Genomic DNA, 27,821 nt, shown 5'->3' on the forward strand with positions numbered 1-27,821 from the left:
ACACTTTGCCCTGTTTGTAGTACATTCAATGGGTTATGTGTTACGGTTACACCAATGTATACAGTCTATTGTCAATGATTTTGAGACTGGTCTCCATGGTGTTACAGTTTCCTGTACTTAGTACACATCAACTTTGCAGGATATATGTAACACAATGTTTCCTCGGTGCGAGGTGTGTGGGTAACACAATGTTTCCTTGGTGTGTGGGTAACACAATGTTTCCTTGGTGTGTGGGTAACACAATGTTTCCTTGGTGTGTGGGTAACACAATGTTTCCTTGGTGTGAGGTGTGTGGGTAACACAATGTTTCCATGGTGCGAGGTGTGTGGGTAACACAATGTTTCCTTGGTGTGTGGGTAACACAATGTTTCCTTGGTGCATGGGTAACAATGTTTCACTTAATCATATGGAATTGTTGTATGTGTGTAACACAATGCTTCACTTCTCCATATGAAGCATGATGTTTCACTTCCTGTATGAAACACAATGTTCTGTTGTCCATATGAAACACAATGTTCTGTTGTCCATATGAAATACAATGTTCTGTTGTCCATATGAAACACAATATTTTTTTAGGTCCATGTGTAACCTGATACTTAGTTTGTAGTTGGCAAGATAAAAAATTCTTACATTATATCTAAAAACCGATATATTAAGAGTGAGTGAGCGGGTGAGTTTCATTATACGCTGCATTCAGCAATATTCCAGCTATATGGTGGCAGGATGTAAATAATCGAATCTGGACCAGACAATCCAATGATCAACAACATGAGCATCGATCTGCGCAATTGGGAACCAATGACATGGGTCAACCAAGTCAGAAAGGCTGACCACCTGAGCCCTTTAGTCGCCTCTTACGACAAGCATAGTCGCCTTTTATGGCAAGCATGGGTTGCTGAAGGTCTATTCTACCCCATACCTTCGAGGGTCCAGTATGTTAAGAAGTACTATCAATCCAGAGTATGTCTTAGTAAGACTGGCTGACATTCATTATGTGAGATGGAAAAGGCCTTGGAGGAGGAGGAAGAGATGGGTTTGTTGCTAGTCATGTCTTAATAATATGTGTACAGAAGTGCTGGAGTGGCAATATCACAAGAGGAGGGGATTTGTTTACAAAGAAAATGTACTTGATACTTAATAGCCCTGACTTTCATAGGATACCTTGTCACTGACAGCTGTACCTTTTATCAAGAGTTCAACAGGGTAAAACATAGATTCAAGATCTGGCAAATGATACACTGTTGAATGACACTGCCAGATAAACTTTGTATTCACAGTGTTCATCTGACATTGAAATAAAATTAACCTTTTTCTCTCCCATACAATAAAACTCCAATGGTGAGCGGTTAAATCTTGTCCTAATGAGCTGATTCTTGTTATAACAAACCTTGCTATGTCCAGACATTTTCCCACAAATCCTGAAGCCTTTTAACTTTATGTTTTCTGTTGTCATGGCAACAAAGTCCAGTACCTGTGTCACACAAACTGATTTTAGCACAATAGATTATAACAACAGTTATATATGACAGGTAAAGATGCTGTTGTGCTTCATAATCACTGTGACTTTGTGCTTCATAATCACTACGACTTTGTGCAGATGGTGTCCAATCATGGGCTCCTCTGTTTTACTCTCAATGTCACAAATACCTACAAATTTCCCCATATCACCTGAATTCCATTCATCGACAGAACAAATTTAAGGAAGGATGACAAAAGGTAGATGGACAACTTCTTTTTTCATCCTTATATTGTAATCCTTCCTTACTGACCTAACTTCTAAATGCCTCTGAAAAACTTTAAACACAAATACAAGTAAACAAATTTACCTGTATCTCATCATTGTTGGTGTTATTTGTAACAACAATAATGAATGGTGTTTTTGCCATTTGACTTGCCTCTACCACCCATACATTATAGTGAATATATACCTTGGTACGTATAGGAATTGTGAATAATAGTTAGATTAGGCATATAAGAGCATCATTTCAAAACATGAAGAATGAGAAAAAATTTATGGATATAAAATTACTATATTCTGCAGAAAGCAACATTTTGACAAAGCTTGTATGTAATTATGTCAAGCAAGTAGTGACTGTAAACATATCTCTGTTGAAATGTTGCCTGTACAGAATAAAGAACATGTATATCCATAAAATTGTCCTCATTCTTCATCTTCTCCATTACTAGAATGCCAATCAAAGAAAACTTCATAACATATTCAAAGTTCCTTTAGTTATTACTGTCATAATAATTTAAAAATATTTAAATTACAACATGATATTTGCAAATGGTATAGTGACAGTTTTATTCATGACAACTGAAGAAGTTTATTTCAGAGTCAGGCGTACACAATGGTTCTATGCAAGGTGACAAGGTCAATCAGCAATGATGAGTCTACATGCTTTTGGAGAATAGAAGAATAATTTAATCACTGTGAGAATTCAAGGCAATAAACAGTAGGACAAATCTAAAACCATGTCTTCCCCTTAATCCTTCAGCCATTCCTTTTAATCGCAAATGTACAAATTAAAAACATGCAGCTGAATAAGACCGCTTGAGGCAAGCCTAAATTTCTCTTGAATAAATTTGTTCAGGAGGGTAAACAAAATTGTAGGAGTTTCATTTTTTTCTCCTCATGGCCTGGTACAGGATTGTTGACAACAAGCGTGGGCCCACCAGTGACCGAGATCAAAAACAAGAGTGCAACTTTCATACACAAACACTGTTAATGATGTTTTGTGCCACCTTCATCAACAATACAGCCATATCACCACTGTCTACACCAATACAGCCATATCACCACTGTATACACCAATACCACCACATCACCACTGTCTACAACAATACCACCAGTATCTATGACATATGGCGATATCAAAACCATTTTTATAAAATACAGCCATATCACCACTTCCTATAACAACACAAATATGTCTCCACCAACATCTGTGACATACCGCTGTATCGCCGCCATCTCCGACTGTATGACATGCCACCTCTTCTGCTAACAATGCACAAATCCGGGCAGCAAAGTCTGATCAGGTGAGCAGAGGGTTAACAGCATGAACATGACCCATACCAGGTGTGATGTTGAAGCATGACTACATGCAGTCAAACATTGTGATCACTGGATCATGGGAAGCTCTGATAACAAGCACCTGTGTAGCAAGGGATGGTGCCATAACTCAGAGTCACCTTGTCACCTACTGTTGATCACTTGTCTGGTACACAAGGAATTTGATCTTGGATCAGGTCTGTGGTCTGAATCCCATCCGAGTCACTGTCATTAGGGATCTGACAAAGTATCTGCACACCTTCATTTCAGGTTTCAAAATTAACGTTCAGATATCATACTTTTTTCTCCTTATGTGACGCAGAAATAGAACTGATCTCGGGAATTTCACTTTCAAACATTCACAGTCTACTGTACTCTCTAACTTATAACTGCTGTTTGAAATTTTCAGGTTCAGTTTTAAAGTACTCGTCACAATGTGACTCCAATCAAAAGAATGACATCATTTCTGTTTGAGGCAATATCTGTTAGTAATTTGCCTCCAGTAAACTGTATTATTGCAGATGGAAGACTACTATGACAGGTGCCCCCTGACCAACAGGTGCTCTGGACTCTCAGGTCAGCTTCATGCTGTGTGCATTGACTTCACAGTATGTGTTCACTTACTGAGGCCAGACTTTGGCTGTCTTATTATATACTTGACATGTCAAATTATGTCTGCATGTGGAGTCAAGGGCTCCATCAATCATTTAGGATGAGAAAAATCAATACAAACTGGTTGAAGATTGTTGCTAAAGCGTTGCCTTGGCACCTTCAGCATGTGAAGGTGATTCGGAGGCTATATGTAATCTAGTTTACATCAAGGTTAACTTACAGGGTTGACATCGAAGCAACATGTTTAACTTACATGGGTTGACATCAGGGTGAACTTCAGTGCTGGAGCAATTCATCGAATCATCAATCTGTCAATCTCGCTTGCATCAGCGATTATCAATTGACTAACCAATAGTCAGAGAAAATGGAAACATCAAATTAAACTGCAGAAAGTCTGTTATTGTAAATGAATACAGAACAGCTGATGCTGTTTCTTGACATAATTGTGCATGTGTCTCAACAGGAAGTATCCTAACTAACCTTGATAGCAGATTGTGTCTTTATGTCCCATTATTTGCCCACATGAGTTTTGTGGCTGGGTTAACAACAATCAGATATTGATCGATTACTCTGATTATCAATCAGCATATTGTGAGCAATAACCAGCACGAGTGAGTGAGTGAGTGAGTGAGTGAGTGAGTGAGTGAGTGAGTGAGTGAGTGAGTCGCTCAACAATGTACCAACTGTACTGGTATATAATACGACAGAGATATTGCCACTGTCTTGGGAACAGTTTAGTTTCAAACAATAGTGCTCTGCCAAACATAAAACCTGGAAAGAGATATAGTATAACACGTTTTACTTTTTTGAGCCCAGACATCACAAATCAGAAATGAGAACATTAACCAGCACAGCCCAGTCGTCATTACACAAGCATAAATACAACATCAGATGATTACTGGCGCAGCAAGTTGGACTACGCTGACAGGACAAGATCAGACATTATTAGCAACTAATTTATACATACTGAGATAAGGACAGAAGAAGAAAAAGTAACAATAAGGGATCCACAGCGTCTTGGACAAATATACTCATCCCACAACTCCTGGAATACAGGAAATGTCAGTCACGATTTTTACATGTGACAAATATACCCTTCAAGACAATTGCAATAATTGTGACAGTTTTTAATACTGCTTACGTTTGTTGTCTTCATAGCCTCATACTGAAATCTCATTTGTCAAATATTTAAATTTTACAGCAAGACATTTTCAATCCTTTTGTGTTTGTTATTGGATTACCGACAATTTTATGCCACGCACAGAATGTGCATCCTGTACAAAAATATGTAGAAAGAATACAGATGAAATATATGTTATATCCAAAGGGATGCAAAATAATATCCACTGTTCAATTTCTTGACAAGAAATACAAAAATACAGCAATTAACATAAATCTTACAGTACATTATTCCTTCACCATTTCACTGCTGCACACATCACAATTTATACCTGGGAAACTCCTTGTTAAAAACCCTGATTGTCTCAATAGTAATGTTATGGTTGGAAGAAGCAGAGTCTAAATGATGCCCCATGAAAGGGGAGTACAGAAAAATGTTTCCAAACCTGCCCCTATTCTGTTGTACACCTGTAAATTGACAACAGGTAACAGGAGACTATCTGTTGACGACCTGTACCTGCCCAAGTAGTAAGTGACCAGTGGGGAACTGTCTCAACACATGCCTGGATAGAGGGTAACCTTGACGACCAGCTGTCTTCCCAACTGTATCAGCTGAAGACCTGCATTGCCAACTGGCCACATGTTAGCACCACAAGCTACCCTACCCCTCCAACCTTCAATACAGCCACTCACCCTTCCTAACCTCAATACACCACCCCTACAATAAACCCAGCCTCCCCATCCCTCCCATTCCCAATACATACCAGACACGTCCCACCCCCAACACTGGCCTACCCACGCCTAACACTGGCCTACCCACCCCTACCACCCCCAATTCAGCTACATACCCTTACCAACCCCAACACAAGCCTCCCAACACAGCCCTAAGGGTAGGTCAGACAGCTATTACCTGTGCCAATACACCACTCATTTACTGTGAGTTCATGCCCCATGGCACATTACAGGGCAACAGTTGCTTAAGAGTTGTCCGCTGGGCACTGATGAACTTTAAAATCCTTAGAAGGAAACTGAATGTGCCTGAGTTGTATCATTACACTGTGAATACAGGTATTTTCAAAACCAGTGATCAAACACATGAGCATCAATCCTCCTTACCCTGGACTACCCAGCATAAACAGAACACAGGTACTTAGGAATTTCTGGGGCATTTTCCAAACACAGCGTATATACCAGCTATATTCATGCAGCCTGTATTGAACGGACAGGTCTGGAGTGAGTGAGTGAGTTTGTTTTTATGATGCTTTTGGCAATATTCAAGCAATATCATGGCAGGGGACACCAAAATTGGGCTTCACAACATTGTACCCATGTGGGGATTTGTTTGAGTGGCAGACGTGGGGAATCAAACCCGGGTTTTCGGCATGATGAGCAAACTCTTTAACCACTAGGCTACCCACTGACCCAGTCAAGATGGGACTGGACAAACCAGAGATGAAGACTTGAACAGTGATCACAATGACTGCCAGATGCAGACTGTAAACAGTGACGTGTTTGGTACAAACAGCATCAAGACATATTCATGATCTGGTCAACTATGGTTCCAACATTCCAGTCCATTGTTATAAGATTTGGCAAACTCCTGTGTTTAGGACATGTACTTCCACTCATGAAGAAGAATCTCCCGCATTCAGTGGTGATGTGCTTTTTTAAATTCTCCTCAGCTCGTGTTTAGTTTCCTGTGTGACGGAGGGTGGAGGATGTCTACAGCAGCAGCCCACATCCCCCTCTCCCGCCACAGCATTTGCTGTCACGTTGAACTGTAATCAATAATGTAGTCTGTGTGCTGGCTTGAATCAAATTAGTTTGAAAAAGTCAAACACTGCAGTATTTACAGGCTGTAACAGCCCATTGAGATTTGAATTCAAAGGTTTGTTTCTCAATTGATGGAAATAGCCATTTCAAGCAGGTCTTTATTATTGATTTTCTCGAATAAAATGCTTACGTGGCTGTCACATAAGCTGAGCTCTATGTTTGAGTCAAGAATTTCACGGAATGCTAACGGTGATTCACACATTAGATAAATGTTGTGGCTTCTGTAGAAAATTTTGCAAGACAACACTTATGAGAACAGAACTGAAGGGCATGTTAAAGCTTTTGTCCAAACTTTTTATCAAAGTTCACACATGAAGGATAACAATGAATATCTGATATATATATATTTGTAAGTTGAAAGCTGTCTTGAATAGCAACTTTCACGGGGCAGACATGAGTCACCTGTAATTTAACTGAGATATATATGCTACATCTGATATAGTTATTTGATCCATTTGTGATATAACTGACATAAATGTGACATAACTGAAGTGTCTGTGATATAAATGACATATTTTTGTCAACAAACTGAAGTAACTGTGGTGTAACAGATATAACTGTGATATACCCTAAACATGTGATGTAACTGAAATATCTGTGACACAACATTTTAGCAAACTCGAGCTACAACAGGTTCAGTAATATGTGGACTCTTCAGTATTCATAGTACATTAACTCTTCAGTGAGTGAGTGAGTGAGTGAGTTTAGTTTTATGCCACACTCGACAATATTCCAGCTATTTGCCGGCGGTCTGCAAATAATCGAGTCTGGACCAGACAATCTTGTGACCAACAACATAAGTATCAATCGGTGCAATTGGGAACCTGATGACCCAATCCCGTTAGTCGCCTCTTACGACAAGCATGGGTTGCTGAAGGCTAATTCCACCCCAGGAACTTCATGGGTCCATAAACTCTTCAGTAATATGTGGGCAGTTCAGTAACACATGCACTGTTCAGTTTATACATGGACTGTTGAGTAATACATGGACTGTTAAGCGATATATGGACAATTCAGTAATACATGGACTGTTTAATAATACATGGACTGTTAAGCGATACATGGACAATTCAATAATACATGGACTGTTTAATAATAAATGGACTATTAAGCGATATATGGACAATTCAGTAATACATGGACTGTTTAATAATACATGGACTGTTAAGGTATACATGTACTGTTTGGTAATATGCTGACCATTCAGTTGCACTGAACTTTTCAATATCTTAAAAAAACACAAAACAAACATGAAGACTTAATTGGTCAACTTGACATTACATATATGTATGCCATTTCATCCCTGCTCAAGTAGTCATACATCATGGCTTTTGAGAGCCCAGATTTGTTTTGCAGTGATGAACACTATTTAATCTGACTCATCACCGGATAAACACCCAAACTAGAACGCAAGCCAAGCATGAACACCCATAATGCCTCCCCATCCCGATAAAGCCTTCATCTTGTGTGAACACCATGCTTATGTCATTCCTTAACAATGTGGCCAAGTAGAGATTGGCTCCTCTACGATGTTACTCTACACTGTTTGTGTTAGACCTTGAAGGACTACTGGGTCCAGGGTGTTTATGTCCTTCCCTTAGGAGGAATGCTGACACTCTAGCATCCCTATAATGCTGAGACAGGTTCCTCCTACACTACCGTGGATTCTGTGTAATGACATACCAGACAGATAAGGGTTCAAACACTTGACCATATTCACCTCCAAACGCCCACATACTAACTGACAGACTTATGCTCATAATTCTAGGGCATGTCCACAACACTATGTTACTATGTCCAGATAAGTCTGAAGCTCATTAAAATCAGAGTTTAGTTTCTACTACTGCTGAACAGACATCTGAGGACATTCATATAGAGTGTGTGAAGGAGTTTTAGGTTTTACAATGCTTTTAGCAATATTCCAGCAATAGCAGGACAACGGACACCACAAATGGACTTCACACATTGCATCTACATGGGGGAATTGAAACCAGGTCTTCAGTGTGATGAGCAAAATGCTTTAACCTCACCATCCCCATACAATATCAGAATGGACGGAAATCTTGAGAAAGTTGCTCTCTGCTTGGCTGTATGCTCACTTTCATCAGTTATTTCACTGGTCATTCAAGGTTATACAAAAGTTTATTCCGATATGATCTGTAATGCTACGTCAAGCAATGTGTCCCAGATTATAACCATGTAAATGCTCTTGGATAAATATAGATTACAGACCACGGTTGTTTTTTAATCCTAAAATATTGTATATTAGGGGGAATTGGTATCATTCATGCCTTTGATGTTCATTATACATATATCATTTTCTGATTACGTATATACAATACAGAAACACACAGGGGTGATACATTCTCAAAATAATGGATGTTTAAGATTAATTTCATTCAGTGAAGCTTTTGAAAATATGTATTACATTTTTGAGAGAACACAAAATACATGTACACAGAAAGTGATAAGTAACTTAAACCATGCTTTTTTCAATGTTTCAGCCACACAAAGCAACCTTATCATAATGTTGAGAGAATGTTATCCAACAGTTCATTGAGGCGAAGGCATTTGTAGTGACATGGAGGTTGAAGGCAGTGTTTCATTTGAACATTTATCAGATCAAGTTACCAAATTTACTGGAATAGTTAATCATATTGGTTTATCACAGTGGTAACTCTAGCCTCTGTATTATAATGACACACAGGTAAGCCCTTCTTACAGGTATTGCTACATTAAAATTTCGGAGCATTTCAGTTAATGCACCTGACAAATACTCACCAACAATATAAATAAATAAAACACAATATATAAGCATAAACATGTTCTTAAAAAGACTATCTGCTAAAGTCTGAAATATCAAATGAACAAAACCTATTGATTATTATTGAATTGTTACAATCTTCAAAAGAACAATGAATTCTAAGTGGACACATGAAATGATGCTATAAAGCCATTTGTCCATATATTGGTCAAAAGTTAAGTAAAACAAGGAGGGTGTGTGTGAAACTAAAACCATTAATTTCAATTATTATATATATCCTGATTCAGGGAACATAATATTTCAGTTGCACCTGGAGAAGTGGTCCATCTGTATGTTTGACCTCTGAGAACACCATGAAGAATCTCTGATATGCTTTTCTATTGACCGGATTCCAACATTAATTTCCAATGACCAGACAAACACAGTATTTGTGTTCTTCAAAGGGAGGATCATCAAACATCTTGTCCATGTTTGGCCAGACCCAATCACCTGTCGTGTTCTAGGCCTCACTTGGTGTTAACGGCTTCAAGAATGCTACATTCGTCACCTGGATTTACCTGTACAAGCACATTATAGGTATATAGATATACGCTATATCTGTGTCACAGGGCTGCAACTTGTCCATCGTGTATCATGTCACAGTAACCTGTCTAATGACAATGTCTGCATACTTGAATACTACATTCCCAGACGTCTCCACAGCTATGTTATCTCGGCAGATCATGCCATGTCAGCAATTCTGCATCATAATGGTAGTGTTACATGCCCTTGCATTGTGTACTGCAGGGTAATGGTACATATTTCAATATGTAATATTATGAATTCTGTAAAGAAAAACAAATTTCAACACACATCTTCACAACTGCACTTCCCTGCAGGCAATGGAAAATGCTGCACCAGTACTTGCACTACGTCAGACTCGCGGCTACCTATTTGTCTCTTTTTAATCTCCAAAAGTTACAAACCATTTTTCCAAATATTCCTCTCTATCTTCATTAGAAAGATTTTGTGATCATGAAGTAGGCTGCATTTAATGATAAACACCCTTATTCATTCTGCAGGACAGTAATGCAGAGGTCATCATTTTGTAGACACTCACATTTCCAAGATCACAAACAAGTTGACACTGTGATGTCATTCACTACTGCCAATGTAAGAAATGTGTCAAGTAGGGCAACAACCGCATTGGAGCTGTTCTTACCAGGGCTGCTTGCAGACTGGTTCCTGGCTATGTTTGCACTGCATCACCTTTAGGAAGTGACTAATGTAGGACATCAAGTTTTATACTATGTTTCTCAGTGTATCACTGTAAGATGTTTATAGACAAGATTTAGTCACAGTTTATCTTTATTTCAAGGATCTTGATTCTTTATGTCATCTAGTCATAGAACTTTTATTCAACTGTCAAAATTTATGTTTAATGCAAAGAAAGTGAATGAGTTATTGTAATAAATAACTGTTTCTCTGTAATGTCATGCTGTATGAGCCTGTGACCTTGAACTTAAAATAAAGATATTTACAACCTTTAACCAGAACAATGTGCAGAGAATAATGCAAACTTTGGATGAAATTTATACTGCATAAGGTTATAATACTTTTGTTTCTACAACTGTGTGTCAACAATCCCTCCTAATCTTCAGCATTGCAGTGTATCGACGCTCCATATAATGCCCTGTTGGACAAACAGCAATGATGTGTGTCTGGCTGCACCAAGAAGATTACAGATGCACATTGAACTGGTTTAGTGGCCCTCTAGACATGTGATAAATCCTCGTACACATCACATAAGCAGGTGCCACTTGCTGCACATCTATACAGTCTTTGTCCCATGTTGTCAGTATAGGATCAAGTACAACGTTCACAGGAACTTGTCTTCTGTATAACAATCGGCAATCTCCACCAACTTACATCAGCCTCAGATAACCATTACACAAGCTGACTTACTGAAGGACAGTGGACATGTGTAATGCATTGTGTAACTAGTGGCTATGTGTATCTGAGGCCAATATAAACCCACACAAAATCTCACACTAAATGGCCTGGCTGGACTGTGTGTGAAACATCCATTATATCAGAAAGCACCAGTTTAATCTCCTAATCATCATCATCATCATCCAGTCTAAGTAAACTTATCCTCAGTACTTTTCATTACACTCCACTACTTAGTCTAACAAAACCTTATGGGAGGTCGCGTCAGGTAACCTTTGAGACTGACCAATGAGAACACAGCTTATCAAATCACGAAAGTGGACATTCGCACATACCTTTTGAACTTTTTATCTCGAAAAGGTTCATACCCAAACGATACTGAATGCTATTTAGAGTACGCTCGCTTCCGGGTGATGCACACTGCGTACCTACAACCATGACAACGGTGAGTAAACAGTGACTGAAAATGGTGTTTTGGGCAATATTCAAGGATGTCATCTTGCAGGAACATTAGCTAATGGTAACCAAGTCAACAGAAACCCCAAGCCCTATATACTGCAGGTCAAATAATTGTGTTATATGTGGATTTTGGTTTGTGAAGAGATCTGTGTCTGTGGCATGAATATTTTGAAAGTCCCTCCGATCCCTAAATAGTAGCCGTTGTCTGATTGGTTAAATCTATTTAACCATCTCGCGTTTGATTCGACGGTCATTGGTCACTCAAAGGTTACCTTCTACTAGGTGTTGTTAGACTCAGTGGTGGTGTGTAAAGAAATACAATGAGACTAAGTTTACTTAGACTGCATCATCATCATCATCATCATCATCATCATCATCATCATCATCATCATCATCAATCCAGACTCAAACACATAGGTGCTACAGTGTAGTGGATGAAGTTCTCTTTTCAATTTAATTCTATACTGAGCTGTTATAATTTTAATGGCCACTAAATCCTGATCAGGGTATAAACAGACAAATGGTATGTGCTTACAGAATACCTGTAAGGATAAGTCCAATATAACAGAGCATTATAGGTTTTTTAAGTTATTTTTAATATCTTTATTTTATATGTCTGCATTGGCTGGAGGCAACAAACAACAGATGATGATCAAAACCAAACACCAAGCACAGAACATGCTGGACACCTTTCCTGACTAAAATACTTCATGAAACTTTTTATGTATTTTACCAATGTGCTAAAAGGTTATCATGCTCGACAGCTGATTGGCCATATAATATTTACAGTGGTTTCCCCTGAGTAGCTGTTAAGTGGCAGATTGATCTACAAAATGAAGACTGTGTTACCAAAGATATATCACTCTGGTTGAATTGCATGAATAAAACGGATTGGATCGGCTCAAGTCTGGACCCTCTTTAAGAGCAACAAAATGAGCAGTTATGGACAGAAAGTAACGTAGCAACCATTCAAAAAGCATTAACACAAAACTATACTGATAAACTCATGAAACAGTCTCAGTTGGTGTGTTCAAAGCTAGACAATAAGAAAACATAACATAACTTGAGTACAGTCATGTTGCAGACAGGAATCTTTAAGGCTTTTCTCAGAGACTTTAAGACAAATTAAACAGACAACTCATCATAACAAGTGCCAGTGATTCACTGCTGCACTCATCCTAAAAATCTCAAAATACATCCTGAAACCATTCAACACTCCTTCATCTATGTCACAACCTCTGATCTGTAAACATCCTTAACTGCCTGATAAAGTTTTATCAAAGTGTCTTTCCTCATGATAATAGTAGTGTTGGCAGCTGATATAAACTTCTTTCATCAAAGTATGTGTATATTGCTTAGTTATCTGAATATACCTTATATTGTTATCAACAGTTATACCCTATGTAATAATCAATAGTTATATCCTATGTAGTTATCAACAGTTACATCTTGTGTGGTTATGAACAGTTATATCATGGGTCATTATGAATAGTTGTTTATAGTTGTACCTTACGTTGTTATGTCACCTATACCTTACATACAGATGAATGGCAAAGTTATCACTAGTTATTAAAGCAGTTATATCCCATGTTTAATGTGATTTAGTCATAACAGCAAGCCAGTTGTTAAGACGGTCATTACAATCTACCCATTCTTTTTAACAGTCACTGGTACACTACACTTCAGTTGTGGTAATTTGTTCAGATGACCAATTACAAACTTCACAAAGATCACTTTGATGAGGACAGTTGTGTGAAATTTGTAGTTTGTGTTTTGGTACTTGGACATCAGTAATGTTGGAGACAATGGCAGGAGAGGCAGGTGTAGTCAGTGGCCCATGAATCAGGTGAGCTAACCCTGTTTTAAAGAACAACTCAACGGGCATCACATCTCATCTCACCTGTCTCCTTACCTGGATTATCACCCAGGAAACACTTACCTGCTCTTCTTTCTCCTCTCAAAATTGTCACTTCTTAACAGTTGAAAGATATATAAAATATTTCACTCGGGAAAGGAGAAGGTGGTGTAGAGTGTAGACGCCTAATGTACACACACCTCATACACATCAATACAGGTGTTAGAAATTAGTGATTAACTCCTCTGTACCCCTTTTACACCTGTGAAATGGTGTCATTGTGGTGCTGAGTAAGAACGCGTGTAACACTGCTTTCCCAGTGTCAGGAAATCAGAGCTCTACCCTCAATCAGAAAACATGCTGTCACCATCGGAATACCTGCCAATCGCCAATCCTTTCATGTTTCTGACAAATCTGGACAGGCAAGGCGGTTAATAAGTCTTACCTGTGTGGTGTTTTAGTCCAATGTTAACGTGAATCGTCCCAGCGCTGTCAGACACGGTATCTCGTCCACACTTGGCTTATCCCCAACACTGTACAAGCCACTTACTCAGTCGCTATGTCTTAAAACAACAAATATGGCCACGGAGAGAGGGCAGGTCACCGAGTGATCATGTGACTTGCTTTGTTGCACGCGCACCTGTGAAACGTTCAAGACACGGCTGAAGGAACACGATGTGAGTCGAAGCAGCGTAGCATTCTTCGAAACGCGATAATTGGAAAAGCTTTCTCACGGAAGCGTTGTTACGCCATGTTAGATAGTCGTCGCTAGTTGACGGGACTGGGAGGTGATCGGACGTGGGCGTGGCTGTAGAACAACACACTCCACGCGGTTTGTCGACTAACAGGGTCTAACGGAACTAGACCGTGAAGTATGTAAGTGTCATTTCTATATGCATTATGTACTCGGGGAGAACCGGGTATGGCAAGCCGATCTGTCTATTCTGCAGAAGTTGTCTATGCGTCCAGAGTGAGCGTCAACATGTAGAAACGGTTCCATTGTTCAGTTTCTTGTGAGGTGGGAGGGATCTGTTTTGACAGCTGTCGCGCGGATTCAGAGTTCGAATCCATAAAATCGATAGGAGTTTACGTCACACGTCCATATAGGTATTGTTTGGTGTACTCAGTGAGATATTGGTTTCGTCAAAACAGTTTATTCAGCAGGAGTGGTAAACTGATTGTGAGTGAAGAGTGGTATTCTCCTGTGGTAATCAATATATTATTTTAAATGAAAACCAGACAATCTGTTGAATATAATAATAGTAATTTTAAGTTGTTGGACATTTGTCTCATTCATGCTTCATGACTGGATATGATCAGAATATAATGTATAACTAAATTGCTGTCCAATCGTGACATATTTCTTGACAAAAAAAATATGGATATAAGTAGATATCAGTATCCCAAAGGTCAGTTTATAAGGGGAGGGGGGCATGATACAGACATACTGGTCATTCACCCACTCATTCGTAAAATCAGCAATCACATTCCTAAATCCGATCAGGCCTCCAGTACAATAACCAAACCTACTTGTAGTATCCTTGATAATAATAAGCCAAGGGAGGTAATAGAATCATTGGTAGCTATACCAGGGTATAATGGAGATTTTAGTAACTATACCCTGGATGCGTCTATGGCATTGTACCAATCAAAACTCCAACAGATTAAACTTCACAACACAAATGATGAAAGAGGTGCTCTGAAGGAGGTGGGAAGACTTGTATATTTTTAAAGTTTCAGACCTGTCAATTTGTCTGTGTGATTTGCCCCAAATCTGGGTTCCACTGCAAACAAACCAACGTGGCTGCAACTGCTAGATTTGTTGGCACTGGCAAGCTTGGTTTTAATGGTGTCTTAGCTGACTGGCTGTCATGAGAATATGGAGCCAGCAAAGGGAGGTAATAAAATTATCATGCAGAGCCTTAGATTAATGTATACCCTGGAGTTTATCGAGGATGTGCTGTGATTGGCCCTCGAAACAGTTTGCAGTGTATTGGGATTAGTACTGATCGTACATGCAGCTCCTGTCTTCTACAGACTGCTCTACGTGAAATTCAATATTGTTGTCAACATTGGCGAAAAATTGCTTCCTTGCTCCTGCCATTTGTTGAGTTAATTTCAGAAGGAAGCATGACTTGTGAATGAATTTCTGTGTAGGTTTTAGCACACTAAATTATGTTAATATAATACAATAAAAAGGAAACCAAATGGCTTTTCTGTGATTATCTAGACTTGCCATTTATTTTAGACTTGCACAAGCTGCATTCGGTATGTTGTTTCACAGTCTATATGACAGATTAAGGCTTATTGTAAAGTCATGCCTGTAATAAACACATGATAGTTTGTCTACCATATTTACAAGAATATAGAAAAGATATTGGCTTATGTATGTCTCGGGAAGCCTAATACAGTGTACCAGTATATTAATCTTAATTTTTTGGGTTGGTCAACACCATGTGGCAAAACATTACAATTCAGTGTAGATTTCAAATCATGTGACTGACTCTTGACCTTGGATATTGGCTCATTGCTAGAAAACAACATGACGCCTGGTAGAAACTTTTCACGGTTCAAAGTCACTGTTATGAAATAGGGAAGTTTAATGGCTTTTGATGTGAATTTCTCTGTAACAACATGTATGACAGCTCTTGACAGGGTCAGTATGTGAAACCCTGGACCCTGGGGACCTGGCGCTTGAGGTGGTATGGTCAGGTCAGTCGGCCTTGGGGGTCAGGTCCTAGGGTCCTTGTTTTCACACTTTGACCTCATCAAGAGTATTAATTAAATCAGAAGCCAAGATAAGCTGCATATCTGGGTAAAGTACTCCACAAAAATTTCCAATTACGCATTGAAAAATAATTGTTGTGTACCAGTTACTCATTTAAAATGTACAGAATGCATTTATAAAAATTACTTGCATAATAAAAAAGATATCAACTGTTTTCAAGTTGTATTGTTAGTATAAGATTAGCATTGTACTGTCAGTACAGGATGAGTGAGTTTTTATGAAATAATTTCCTTTGTACAGTGGAAGCTGTCAAAACCAGCCTCTGTCCAATCCAGCAAGCTGTCAGTGCTGGCATAAAAACTCAGTCCCGTCCTTGGTTGTATAATTATCATCAGTTCTACAATCCATCTAACCCTGATTATTTTTTAGTCCCAGTGAGTGCATGTTTAGGCAGCTTCCTCTGTGTTGGTTTTGATTAGGTATGACATAAAGCAGTACATACCTGTTTGGTAAACATACTCAGTGTACGCAGGGACTTCAGTGTGACATCTACATGGGATGGCGACTGCCTCACTCACCCACCAGTCCAGATCAAGCTCTCTACACATAAAGATGGGTGTCACATGACTGTACGTGCCCCATTCTTCAATGACCCCCCTGCCCCGCCTGGGGAGAAAGGGACTCCTGTTCCAGGACTGTGGGAATATGAAGGTAGGAAAGATCTTAAAAAATTGTTATGGTTCTGATTACCCAACAGATCCCTGAATTCTGTTTCGGACCCTGATTTCTTTTAAGTGGTATGAATGAAATAATCTTTCAGGTGCCATTATTCTTTCCTGGCACCATCAGACTTCAGTCATTCTGATGGAGAAAGTCAATATGATGGCCATATGATGATAAACAATTACACACTGGTAAATGTGTTATTAGTTAGTACTTTCCTTCGTAAACGAATCTTAAAAAAACAGAAATCCTACGACCCTAAATATTAAAGAGGTGTAATTGGAACCACTACGTTTTTTTTATTTGGCCGAAGCTGGTAGCTATGTAGTGTCATACAGTGTCAGGTCATGATTATAGATCTGATATATTGTATTCTTCACTTACTACACTAACCTACCATCCATATACTCATAACACAGTGCATCACATTTTACTGTACAACTAGCCATGCTGACAACATGTTTATCAAGTTGAATACGATAATACCTATCAGTTCGGTAGCCCATTTGACCAGTCAAACCAAGGACCAGTGTTTGATTGCTTACAGTGGGAACAACATATGTGGCTCAATTCTGAGGGTATTGCTGCAATATTTCTGAAAGAGTCAATCACTCAGTTTACAATCAGTACAGAGCCCTAGATACGCTTTTTGCAATCTGGATATTTTACACATTTTGTCTTTTTTAAGTTGGTATGACTATTCTCCATTGGGTACTCAAATGTTCTGTTACACACCCATTTTTAGAAATATGTGTGTTTTCTATATCATTCATTTAAGAATTATTCAACAAGATGACTACTATGACAGCTTACATTTATAAACATTACAAAAATACTAAGGAAAAAAAATGATAAAAATTAAATTTCAAATATTCTTTTTAGCTAACTATACTAGCAAACATATTATCCTGTAACTATGTAAATCTGTTTGCAAATTTCAGAAATATTGTTTACAGCATTTATATTCTGTGGAAGTAAAGATGTAAGTTAACATTAATTTTTGTTACAACTGTTCTTTGTAGTTTCAATTTCATGGTCATTTTTACTGATAAGTGATGATGCGCAAGTGGATAACCAACCTAAGTATTTCTGCATATGCATGTGAGTATTTGGGATGCAAAACATATATTTCAATGTATATTTTTGAAAATTTCAGTGCTTATATAGATCTCTGTTAGTATCATCGTGTGATCAGAAGATTCCTTTATCAGTTCAGGAACACTCCCATGGGACTAATGTCACCGATATCAGACATTTGAATATGTACTGACTTATGGTGTGACTTATCTCACTAGATGATATTATGTATAAACATCATATGAGACAATGCCAGAGGGATGTATCTCTAATTAAAAGCTAATCATGTCCAGTGCTGACTCTGTCACAGAAATCCATTTGTGTCCAAATCCTTTAACCAAGCTGTTAGTCAGACAGCCATTAGTCAAGTGTCACCAGGTATTGGATTGCTTGTTGTGGAGGGAAACAGTGGACAGTACTGACAGATACAGTTACAGTGTAACAGAGGGGTGTTACAGCAGGTGTTGATACAGATTGTGCAATAGACAGATATATTGTACTACAGACAGACACATTGTACAGCAGACAGACACATTATACTACAGACACATTATACAAATGTACTACAGACAGATACATCATATAACAGACACATTACACAACAGACAGATGCATTATATAACAGACACATTGTATAACAGACAGGATATACTACAGTCAGACTCACTGTACAGCAGACAGACACATTATACTACAGACAGACACATTATACAAATGTACTACAGACAGATACATTATATAACAGACACAGGTGAGTGCATGAAAAAACAACAATCAACTAACCTGATGAACATGAAATCTTTCTTGGGCATTCCGGTCACGGTCTCTGCTCACAAGACCTTAAACACTAGTAAAGGTATCATCAGAGATTGTGATCGATTGTTTGTTGATATGTCCGAAATTGACAGAGCATCAGAAATGAAAGATCAAGATGTGCTGGATGTAAAGCGCTTTTCAACCCGAAAAAACAATGAAACATTCCAAACAAATATATATCTGTTTACTGTCTCATGTCCAAATGCTCCTAAATCAGTGAAGGCAGGCTATTGTAACATACAAGTTGATACCTACATCCCCAACCCACTCAGGTGTTATAAATGCCAGAAATATGGACACGGTGTAAATACTTGCACACTGTCTGTTATGTGTGCTCACTGTGGTGAGAAAACTTACACAACAGAAGATTGTGACTGTGATTTCAAAAAATGCACCAACTGCTCAGGCGACCATTCATCATTTTCTAAACAGTGTCCTATTTGGAAAGAGAAAATGGAGATAAACAGAATAAAGTTTATTCAAAATATCTCCTTTTCTGAGGCAAGAAAAATGGTAAAGAGGTCTGATCTTCCAGAAAGTTATGCTACAGTAGCAAAAACATCATCAGAGTTTACCTCTAAAATAACAAAATCATCCACAGGCTGCCAAACTACCTTGACTTGGGTAAATTGCGACTCTCCACAGCTTTTGTACCCTGCTATATCATCCCAGACTGAGGAATCACTTCCTAGTACATCAGAGTCTTCTTCTGATCACAAATCATCATCTCAGTCACACTCAAAGTCTCAACAGCTGATAGTCAACAAACGGTGAAAAGTAAACCGAAGCCAAAGCCAGATGCTTCAAAACAACAAAGTGGCAGAGCTCCTAAAGGGTCACAAAATAAAATTGTTCAATTCAATTGTTCAATAAATATAGGTCTCTTGAAGACATGGATGTTCCTGAAAACGTCCATTCTAGGGCACATAGCTTGTCGCCCTCCAAAACAGTGCGGGGTAGATCCCCAATAAATCCCCTCAAAAGATAGTTTATTCCAATAATGTTGAACAGTGGAACTGCAGAGGATTGAGGACTAATTTACATGAATTACAGCTATTAGTCCAAGATTTTACACCTTCAGCGATACGTCTCCAAGAGACATATTTAAAACATACAGATACATTTGACCATCGTCATTTTAATGCATATCAGTGTTTTTCCCATCCGGGTGAAAGGGCCACTGGCTGACCATCCATTCTAGTCAGACAAAACGTTATTCAAAGCCCTGTTTCACTTATTACTAATATGCAGGCTGTTGCAGTGAGAATTACTTTACATGTAGCGTTTACGCTATGCTCTCTATATATTTCGCCATCTTCGATGTTTGCCAAAACCGATCTTCAAGCTCTATATGACCAACTCCCAAAGTCCTGTATTATAACGGGAGATTTATATGGGCACAACCCACTCTTTGGTAGTGTAACTACAAACGCTAAAGGTAAAGTGTTGGAGGACTTTTGTTCTGACAATGATTTACGTATTTATAATGATGGTTCCAACACATATTTACACCCTGGTACAGGAACCTATTCTGCTCTCGACTTGTCACTGACAAATTCAGAACTACTTAATGAATTCAAATGGTCAGTCCATGATGAGCTCTGTGGAAGTGACCATTTTCCTACTATATTAAAAGCTGTAACTCTATCTGATGTTCCTCCATCATCAAGGCAGAATTTTGAAAAGGCTAACTGGGCTTTATATGAAACACTGTGTGCTGAAAAACTTAAACCCGAACGTTTTATTGACGTTCCTGATGCTATTAAATGTTTTTCTGAGGAACTGAATTCCATAGCTGATGAGTGTCTACCAAAGTCCTCTGTAGTTCCACATATTCGAAAACCATGGTTCAGCGATGAATGCAAACAAGCTAGGAAGGCAAGGAAAAAAGCAGAACATTATTTCCATCGCCATCCTATGGTGCATAATAAATAAATTTAAAATTTTAAATGCTAAAGCGCAGCATACTTTTAAACAGAACAAACGCCAATCTTGGCAAAATTATGTATCCAAAATAAATTCTCGGACACCCATGTCCAAGGTATGGAACATGGTCCAGAAAATTAAAGGTAAAGGTACTAAATCTACTGTCCATCATCTTAAACATGGAGATCAATTACTTACTGATAAATCAGATATTGCGAATTAACTGGGCAGAACTGTCGCTAAACATTCTTCCTCTTATAATTATATACCTAAATTTCAGCAATATCAAAAACAACAAGAAAAGAAACTTATTAATTTCAATTCTGATAATGGTAAGATTACAATGAAACGTATTCTATTCATGAACTCCATACTGCTCTTGATCAAGCTCATGTCATGTTACAGGAGCTGATAACATACATTACCAACTCCTGAAGCACTTACCAGAATCCTGTTTAGAGACGCTCTTATCAATTTTTTATGATATTTGGACTTCCGGGAAATTTCCTTTTTCATGGCGTGATGCTATAGTAGTACCAATACCTAAACCTGGACGTGATCATACGGATCCATCCAGTTATCTTCCGATTTCATTAACTAGCTGTGTTTGCAAGACCATTGAATGTATGATAAATAATTGACTTGTTTGGTACTTGGAAACAAATAACCTTATAACAGATATACAATGTGGTTTCCGTAAAAACAGAAGTACTGTCGATCACATAGTACGTTTAGAATTATTTGTGAAAAACGCGCTGATTAAAAAACAACATGCTGTGTCTATCTTTTTTGATCTTGTGAAGGCATGTGACACAACCTGGAAATATGGCATTTTGAGAGATGTGCATGATTTCGGTTTGCGAGGTCGTTTGCCTGAATTCATAGCCAAATTTTTAAATAACAGACAATTTGAAGTCCACGTGGGTTCTACCCTGTCTGATCATTACAATCATGATCAGGGTGTTCCACAAGGCAGTATTTTGTCAGTCACACTTTTTAGTATAAAGATAAATAGTTTATCAAAAGTTTTAAACGAATCAATTGATAGATCGTTATTTGTGGATGATTTTAATATTTCTTGTCGGAAAAATATGCATACTATTGAACGGCAACTGCAGCTGTGTTTAAACAAAATAGATAAATGGTGTCTTGAAAATGGCTGCAAATTTTCTAAATCAAAAACCAATTGTATACACTTCTGCGGTAAATATAAACCTCATAAAGACCCAAACCTATTTCTAAGTGGCATCCCTATCAAAGTTGTCAAGGAGGCTAAGTTCTTAGGACTTATTTTTGATTCACATTTGACCTTTTTGCCCCATATTAAATCCCTAAAAGCCAAATGCTTGAAGGCACTCGATTTATTAAAGGTTGTTTCTAATTCAAAGTGGGGAGGGGATCAAACTACCCTCCTTCACTTATATAGATCACTCATCCGCTCAAAACTTGATTATGGCTCCATCGTATTTGGTGGAGCCTGCAAAAGTAACCTGAAACTATTAGATTCTGCCCATCACCAAGGTCTAAGACTGTCTCTTGGTTCCTTCAGAACTTCACCTATTGACAGTCTCTATGTTGAGGCCGATGACCCATCTCTTACACAACGTTGTATTAAATTATCCTTACAATACATTACTAAATTACACTCTAATGAATCTAACCCTGCATATAACTGTGTGTTCAATCCACTTTATGAGGATTTGTACTACAAGAAGTCTTCTCTTGCTCCACCTCTAGGGCACAGAATTAAACCCTTTCTTTCTTTGGCCAGCATTGAGCTGGAAAACATAGCTCCCTCTCGTCTTCTTTCTTCTCCTCCTTGGCAGTTGGTTAGGCCACAAGTTGCCTTACATTAACTACATTTAAAAAATCAGAAACAAATGAATTACAGTATAAACAAGAATATAATCAATTGAAACATAAATATAACAATTATAAATCCTTATTTACAGGTGGGTCCAAGGATGGTGGCGCAGTGGCTTGTGCCACAGTCATTGGATCCAGAACAATATCTTCTAGACTACCAGATAATAGTTCTATTTTCACAGTAGAAGCTAACACCAGCTCTTAACAGCTCTTAAATATATTCAAAGACACCCTAAACATAAACAATCTATTCAGACTCTCTTTCTTGTCTTCAGGCGATTAAAAATTTATCATGTAAACATCCACTTTTAATTGACATTATTGAATTTTATAATAATCGTGCTACTGGCCAATACGACATCGTCTTCTGTTGGTTACCCAGCCATGTAGGCATTTCAGGCAACACAATGGCCGATCTTGCTGCCAAGGCAGCGCTCTCCAAATCTCTGATTACATTCCATACTCTGATTACAAAGTGAGCATTAGAACTTATATACCTGATCTGATGCAAAAGAAGTGGGACATTCAAGTAGGTATAAATAAATTACATGAAATAAAACCGTATATTGGTTACACCTACTTGGGCTGTCAGTCCAGATTTGAAGAGGTTATCTTACGACGATATCGTATTGGCCATACTAGATACACTCATGCATACCTTTTAAAAGGTGAGGATCCTCCATTTTGTATCCCTTGTGATGAGAGAGTCACGGTCAAGCATATTCTGCTTGACTGTGTTGAATTCTGCATCACAAAGGATAAGTATTTTAAAGTTAAAACAATTAAGGATCTTTTTACCAGCGTTAATTCTCATTTAATTATAGGTTTTTTAAAAGAAATTGATTTTTTGGTTGAATTTTGAACAGTATGTTCTTTAAATAGATGTTTTTTAATGATTGGTAGTTTGGATTAATAACTTGAAATGTTGGTGGCTGTACCCTCGAAGGGTGTTGAAGTATTGTAAAATTATTGTCCTCCTGAGAGGGTACGGAAGTTCAAAAACATTCACAGTAAATTTAAGTCTACCAGGTTTTTAATCGTAGTATTCATGTTAGTTTAATTTTGGCTAACTTTTCGTACAATCGCCAGCAGCTGAAGTGATGGTGTAAATCCAACTAGGGTCCATGTAGGTAGCAAAGGTACTGTAAGTCCCAATGGTCCCAAGTGTGGTGATCTACCCTCTGTTGTTGGCAATCTATAGTCCGTTTTTATATTGTATTGTCTAAATAGTGATATTAGTTTTAACTTTCCATGCTAGTTTTAATTTAAATTGTGGTATTCTAGTTGTTTTACTGTCCTTTGTTGACAGATTTTACCACATGCATATATTTCATTTAAATGTGCTCGTCACAATATGGCTGAGATATTGCCGATGTGACGATAAATTTTAACTCACTCACTCACTACATGTGTATGGAAAATGGCAGACTGATCAGCTCGTTGAACAGTGTGCTGATCTGACAGTCTTTACCTAGTGACAGCTTGTACAATGACCTTGACTCCAGTGCCAATTAATGTTGGCTGGTATTAAGATATTAGCACTTGGGCTCAGTGGGCCAACACCAGGCAGAGTTTGCTGTAGGGCTGTTTACATGGTGTGGACATGGGACAAAACTTTCGTGTTTCTTTCCCTCTAACGGAATCTTTGTTCTTTGTTTTGACAGAAGATTTTTATTGTTGCTGTGGATGAATTAAAAATGTGAATAATCTTAGATAAGATACTCAAACACTCTTATTAGGATAATGAAGAAGGTGTTTTTTATTGTTTGAAATTTTCCTTTGACACGATGTTGAGATGGATTAGAGTATTAAGTGGTGCTGCTATAAACAACCAGAGAATACCGACAGCGTCTTATCAGGGATATGAACATCTTGTTGTTCTGTGTCATATTGAACAGAAGGATCACAACACTGTTGAAAGCCTATGTTAGAGCATGAAAGTTACTTAGGGAAACAGGGCACTGGTTAATCATCCTGGCATTGTGTGTTATACTGAATCATCAGCTGGGGAAACCCTACAGTGGTTTTATAACACACTTGAAATGGGTCAATATCACACAAGGTACTGTTTATTTACATGATGTATTCTAGTGATCACTAAAACTGATGACAGATGTGTCTTTAAATTTTCCCACATTCCAAAACAGGCTTTTCCCTCCTCAAATCGATTAAGAAGCTCACTCACTCACTCACTCACTCACTCACTCACTCACTCACTCACTCACTCACTCACTCACTCACTCACTCACTCACTCACTCACTCACTCACTCTCACTCACTCACTGTGCCTGGTGTTCATCTGATAGAATGTGTTTCATTTCAGTGGTGGAGGCATTTTTCCTGAATGACAGAGATGAGTACCTCGAGGTGGAGTTGTGTCCGTGAGTTCTCTAACTTCAAATCCAACATGATCAGAAGAAAACTTTGTTGTTGTTGGGGTTTATTTGTGCAGGAAACAACAAATTACTGTTGTTTGGTTCACGAAGAAAAACAAACATTCATATCATGGAACATTCATCATTTGCTGAATAATTGTAAACATATTTATTGAAGCACATATGACCTGAGTAAATGCTTTAAATATTTCCCCTGTATGGGAATAAATGTGAATTAAAATAAGGGAATCCACAATATAGTCATAGGCCAAGCAGATTCTTTAGGGCAGATTGACATAAGACTCTCTTCGTAGTCTCCATTAAGGATATGCAAGGCAAGACTTACCAGTAACCAATCTGTGTAGGAAGGACTTGGTCACAGCTAGCTTCATCCTTGATATCTCCAGGGTATATGTTCCGAGGAGTCTCCACTATACCCTGGACGCATCTACAGGTCGGCCCGAAAAGTTTATTACCTCCCTTTGCTGGCTCCGCATTCTCACAGTAGCCAGTCAACTAGGCCGCCGTTATGGCCGAGCTTGCCAGTGTCAACAAAGGTAGCAGTCCCAACTGCGACGGTTTGCAAAGGATTTTTAGGGAAACCGACAAATTTATAGGTCCGAAACTTCAAAAACATATAAGCAAGGACTCCTATTATCTCTTTCAGAGAACCTCGGCTTGGTTTGTGTTGCCAAGCTTAATAGGTTAGATAATTTAAAAAGCGAAAGTGAGTTGTGATTGGTTCGCTCAACTTTTCAGCATATACACCTGATTGGATAAATAACCAGCCAAGGGAGGTAATAAATTTGTCGGGCAAAGCCGTAAATGCATCCAGGGTATAGTGGAGATATCGAGGATGAGCTCGCTTGTGATGCTGTTCATTGTGTTGCAGACATGGACAACATCTGCTGCTGCTTCTCAAGGGTCGTCGCAACATCGTTCAGGTAACGTAACTGGCAGTGTAATCATCATGTTAACTCTGTTAACTCACTCACCCAGAGCCACAAACTACCTAGTGTTTTATGATGCCATGCCTTTGTGTCAAGAGTTGCTCACCCTAGCTGTGTCAGGATCAGCTGAACATGTATGGAATCTCAGATTATGATCCCTGGACTTGATAGTTGTACATTTGTCACATCTGTTACCTGGATCGCTTTGTTCATCTGCATACAGCAGTGTAGTACAAAACATACCCTCTCTGTTAGAACTGTGACTTATACTGAACAGATCAAATTAATTATAGAATTTATCCCGCTGTTTTTCATTAATTTGTCCCATCACTAGGAGCAGCTCCCCCTACAGTTCACAGCCAACATTGATGGTGACGTATGGACAGGGGAGACAACTCTTCCTCACAGTTACTTCCCCTTGTGTGTGACACGGTTCAATGCATATGCCATCCATGGCTCAGGAGACAAGCGAGTGTATGAATCTCTGTATCCTGCCACGAAAGGACAGTTTACGGGCCCAGACTTGTAAGTAGTGCATGGTATTCCTGTGGGAGGCTAGTTGGCATCTGACATTGAAAGAAGTGGTTACTCTCTTGTAATTGGTTTATTTCTACTGAAATGAAACATCATTGCCCCAAACATTGTAAAATGCCTGATACAGCTGCAAGTGAATGCCTTCTGTCATCAGTCAGGGTGTCTCTGTTTTACATTCTGTTTACGTGTACAACTGTGAAACAAATAATTTAATGACACACGTTTTCATCCACAGTGATATATATCATTTGCAGATAAGGTGCACTCCCATCAAGCTTATCAACTATAAATACATCATTGAGCACTTGCTGAGACCTTGTACATATCAACGGTATGTGATGTTGTTGTGTTGCAGTCATCGCCTCGAGCTGTTCCAGAACATCGACATGTCCTCAGTTCTCAAGTTCAATGTCGAGGGATACTCATCCAATGTTTGGAACAAGCATACAGAGATAGGGTCATGACATTGACATTTATCCACTTCTACAGAGGGTCCAACTTTCATTCAGCCATGCTTTGGCCGAAGACAACACAGTTCGCTCATCTGGATCAATGCAGATATGCCAGCCCATAGAGTTTTATTGTATTTGTTATGAAAAAAAACAACAGCACGAAATGTGTGACTGTGATAGCATTAAAAATATATGAATTCTTTAAAAAAGAATTCAAATGACATAAGTACCATACTTAATAAACTTCAACCACAGTTTATTCAGTATCAACTTATATATGGATGCCAACTTCTGAGTAAAATGTTGATAACAAGGTCTTGGTCTATTTATCTAAAGTTTTTATGAAAATTATTTGGATAAGTTAAGACTAATTTTGGACACAAAGAGCTAATTTTTGCATAATTTTTTGTGGCCAAAATACTAACTGGGCTAAATAAGGTTTAGCATCTCGGATCAATGTAACATGATCATTTGGACATTTGGATTCATTTCTGCAATAAAGATGATTTTATATATGTGATGACATGTCAGCAATGTCAGTTTGAAAAGGACATGAGTCTTAGATGCCCCAACACTTAAATGCATCATGACAACAGGACGCTCACAATCAGAATGAATCTAGGATTTTGCATGACAGTTGAACTATTAAGAGAATGACCTCCTCTACAGAGAAAAAAAAACTTCCCACTAGACCATAAGACCAGTGACTTGACAATAGTTAGTGATCCTGTCTGTACTTCACTGGTCC

General features: G+C 38.4%; 2 protein-coding genes across 3 annotated transcripts in view; one reads left to right on the top strand and one right to left on the bottom strand.

The window, feature by feature from the left end:
• Positions 1-14,212, bottom strand: part of LOC137274038 (nucleolar protein dao-5-like) — an 80,790-nt gene extending 66,578 nt beyond the window's left edge. Inside the window, exon 1 of the mRNA XM_067806994.1 lies at positions 14,072-14,212. The gene's annotated coding sequence lies outside the window, so the exon portion shown is untranslated. The remainder of the gene's footprint in view (positions 1-14,071) is intronic.
• On the top strand, positions 14,138-27,593 carry LOC137274039 (UPF0462 protein C4orf33 homolog). Of its 2 annotated transcripts, none has more exons than XM_067807001.1 (6): positions 14,138-14,303; positions 16,887-17,065; positions 25,086-25,143; positions 26,030-26,081; positions 26,422-26,612; positions 26,977-27,593. In XM_067807001.1, coding segments are annotated over exons 1-6 (591 nt in total). In that variant the 5' UTR covers positions 14,138-14,301; the 3' UTR covers positions 27,086-27,593. The 2 variants fall into 2 exon arrangements, with proteins under 2 accessions (XP_067663102.1, XP_067663101.1); XM_067807000.1 differs by having other exon boundaries at positions 14,171-14,502.
• Positions 27,594-27,821: the final 228 nt, after the last annotated feature.

The sequence above is a fragment of the Haliotis asinina genome, chromosome 2, assembly GCF_037392515.1.
Source record: "Haliotis asinina isolate JCU_RB_2024 chromosome 2, JCU_Hal_asi_v2, whole genome shotgun sequence".
In the NCBI taxonomy this organism is placed as follows: Eukaryota; Metazoa; Mollusca; class Gastropoda; order Lepetellida; family Haliotidae; genus Haliotis; species Haliotis asinina.

Coding starts and splice junctions, on each gene's coding strand:
- LOC137274039 (XM_067807001.1), top strand. Junction 25,144..26,029: donor CTCGAGGTGGAGTTGTGTCC/GTGAGTTCTCTA, acceptor ATTGTGTTGCAG/ACATGGACAACATCTGCTGC. Junction 26,613..26,976: donor CAGTTTACGGGCCCAGACTT/GTAAGTAGTGCA, acceptor GTTGTGTTGCAG/TCATCGCCTCGAGCTGTTCC.